The 3,324-nt window shown below is 35.7% G+C and overlaps 1 protein-coding gene across 1 annotated transcript; it reads right to left on the minus strand.

The window, feature by feature from the left end:
• Positions 1 to 728: 728 nt before the first annotated feature.
• Positions 729 to 1,718, minus strand: LOC113134974 (olfactory receptor 11A1-like). Its single transcript, XM_026314604.1, has one exon. It carries the CDS (start codon positions 1,692 to 1,694, stop codon positions 729 to 731), a length of 966 nt encoding a protein of 321 aa, XP_026170389.1. The 5' UTR covers positions 1,695 to 1,718.
• Between the last annotated feature and the right edge of the window lie 1,606 nt (positions 1,719 to 3,324).

The following is a 3,324-nucleotide window of genomic DNA, read 5'->3' on the forward strand; positions in this document are numbered from 1 at the left end:
GTTCTGGGGTGTGCTGTCAGGGGATGGTCTGAGGAGCGATCATTATTCCCTCTGTGGACCAATGACACTGGTGCTGAGTGCTCAGGCTGATGGTCTCACTCATGAACAGCCCTGACTATAATTTGCTTCAGAGGGAATTAGTGGAAACTGTGACTAAAGTGAAGAGACCTCAGGGACAAACATGTTTACTGGCTGAAATGACATTTGACCTGGTGATGTAATGCCAGTGGCCTCTGGGCTTGCTATACCTTTAACAGAGAGTAAAGTTTGGAAATTAGTTCATTAATTAAAGGAACCAGAAACAGGTTGAAGGTTCACAGAGTCATCATCCTGAAAATAAATATAACAGCTATAACACTTTTCCCCAGCTCTATATTAAACGCTATCTCTATTAGTTACACATTATACTGAGGTAATTTGACTTTTACTGCTAAGGCTTACAGGAAATAAAGAGCTGATTTAAAGTTTTTAGAGCCACAGTAATTGTAAGACGAAGATGAAGAATGTACTAAAAAAATTTCTTTCTGGCATATAATGTGTTTCAATAGAAAACTTCACAACATGATTTCAGTTTGAACAAGTAGAATTTTATTTTTTCCAGTCTTATTAAAACAAGTACAAAATTTATAATCTGATCATAATCCACAGACTTCAGTGTTGATTTTTTTCCCTTTCATACATGGTGAACAGCAGTGACATCAGAGGCATCCTTTCTTTTCTCTTTTCTTTTAATCAACCTGATCAGATTTACTGGATGATTTACACTTTACAATAAAACGTAACAACAGACTTTTACATATGATGTGGATTTTGGACAGTTTCAGGCCGTACATTACAGGATTGAAGAGTGGCTGGCATGTCAGCCAACATAATGATAAAACAATGCGCAACATGTTTGGCACATTGCTCATATCAAACCTGCTCTGTACAATTTCAAAGCAAACTGCAAAAGAGAAGTTGAGCAGACAAGCAAGGTGAGGTGTGCAGGTACTGACAGCTTTCTGTCTGGTCTGTTTAGAACCAGAAAAACACACTTTAAGAATCCTCATGTAAGTGTAAAGGATTAAACTTAGAGGAACAACCACTGTTAGAAAAGTAGAAAAAAGTCCATAAATGTTATTTCCTCTGGTGTCAGAACAGGCCAGTTTGACAATACAGTAGTTGTCACAGTAAACTTTGTTAATGATGTTTCCACAGAGCTGTAAAGAGGCACTTAATGATAACATAACAACAAGTCCAAGAAAAGGACAGAACCATGTTACAGCAATAAGTATGGCCACCACATTAAATGTCATACGTGTGTTATATTGTAAAGGACAACAGATAGCAAGGTACCTGTCATAAGACATGACGGCTAAGTTTAAAAATTCTACACTTGCATATGTATACAAACAGAAAATCTGCAGGAAACAAAAGGGAACAGACACAGTGTGAATGTCAGAGAGGATCTGAACCAGAAGGAATGGAAACAACCCTGTACTACCATACAGATCATTTACAAACAGGCTGCACAGAAACATGTACATGGGGTCATGTAAGCTTTTGTTCACACAGATCACCACTATCAGCAACACATTAGCAAAAATAATAAAAAAATATAAAGACATAGTAATTATGAAATATAAATATTTAAGACGCCCAGTGTCAAAGTAGGCAGCAAGTGTGAAATATGAAACCTGTGTAAAGTTTGCCATGATCCTTATTTTGGTCTGTAAAGAAATCACAGCATTAAGTACAACATGCAAACAAAGCAACAACCACAGAGACATTCAATTGTTCATTCACACAATAACCTACCTGTGATAGTTGTTAAAAAGATTTAACAGATTTGGAGGTTAACCTAGTTAATAAAGTATGTCCTTACTGTAAAGACATACATTATAGAGAATAGTGCAATGAATAAAGTCTTACAGTTAACATGGAGTTAGAAATGAAACAGCAATAGGTGACAGTGTATGAATGTCGACCTTCTTTTAAACTTTGACTACAGGGGACGCCCACAGCAGCAGACTGAGCTCATTATCAAAGCAAGGCAAGTTTTATTTATAGAGCACAAATTTAACACAACCATAGTTGACCCAAAGTGTTTTACAACAAAATAACTGAATTTAAAAAAGAAGGTGGGGGGGCAACAGAAAATAAAACAAGTATCGGACACAATTAAAATGTAATTTCATAAAAAAACAATTTAACACCAGTTTAAACTATTCAAGTACATACACAGCATCACTCAAATGCTAAAGAATAAAAAATAAGTCTTTAAGATAGATTTAAAAGCATCTAATGATGGAGAAACTCTGATGTTCAAAGGTAGACTGTTCAATAGCTTTGGGGCAACTACAGAGAAAGATTGACCACCTTTTGTCTTATGTGAACGGGGAACAGATAAAAGTAACTGATCACTATATCTTAATGATCTGCAGTCTGTAAATGGCCTAATGAGATTACAGATATAATCCGGAGAAGAATTATTGTATGCAAAAAAAAGGATCTTAAAGTCGACTCTAAATTTTACAGGGAGCCAGTACAATGAGGCAAGAACAGGGGAGAAATGATCCCTTTTCTTAATTCCTGTTAAGAATCTGGCTGCTGCATTTTGAACGATCTGTAATCAAGATAGTGTAGATTAAGGTAAAACAGTATACAAAGAGTTACAGTAATCCAAACGAGAAGAAATTAGTGCATGAACTACTATATGAGGCCTGTACTAGAAAGAAAGTGTTTCACCTTAGCTACTGATCTGAGATAGATAGATAGATAGATGGATGGATGGATGGATGGATGGATGGATGGATGGATAGATAGAAATTATTTTAAAAAGATAGATATATCTTTAGGATATATCATTAGGAAGCACTCTATTAATTACCACTGCTATGCGGATGACACTCAGTTATATCTATCTATTAAACCTGTTAACACAAACCAGTTAACCAGACTTCAAGCCTGTCTAACTGACATAAAGGCTTGGATGACCAGTAACTTTTTACTTTTAAACTCTGAGAAAACAGAAGTCATTATATTTGGGCCTAAAAATCTCAGAAATAACTTTTCTAAAATTATAGCTACTCTAGATGGCATAGCCCTGGCCTCCAGCACTACTGTAAAAAACCTTGGAGTTATTTTTGACCAGGACATGTCCTTTAACTCACAAATAAAACAAATTTCTAGAACTGCATTCTTTCACCTGCGCAACATTTCCAAAATTAGGAACATCCTGTCTCAAAATGATGCAGAAAAACTAGTCCATGCATTTGTTTCCTCAAGGCTAGATTACTGTAACTCATTACTATCTGGATGTCCTAATATCTTAATAAAAAGCCT

The sequence above is a fragment of the Mastacembelus armatus genome, chromosome 13 (assembly GCF_900324485.2).
Source record: "Mastacembelus armatus chromosome 13, fMasArm1.2, whole genome shotgun sequence".
In the NCBI taxonomy this organism is placed as follows: Eukaryota; Metazoa; Chordata; class Actinopteri; order Synbranchiformes; family Mastacembelidae; genus Mastacembelus; species Mastacembelus armatus.

What these genes read in the sequence shown, in the direction of transcription:
- LOC113134974 (XM_026314604.1), bottom strand. Translation starts at nt 1,694, where the DNA reads ATGGCAAACTTTACACAGGTTTCATATTTCACACTTGCTGCCTACTTT.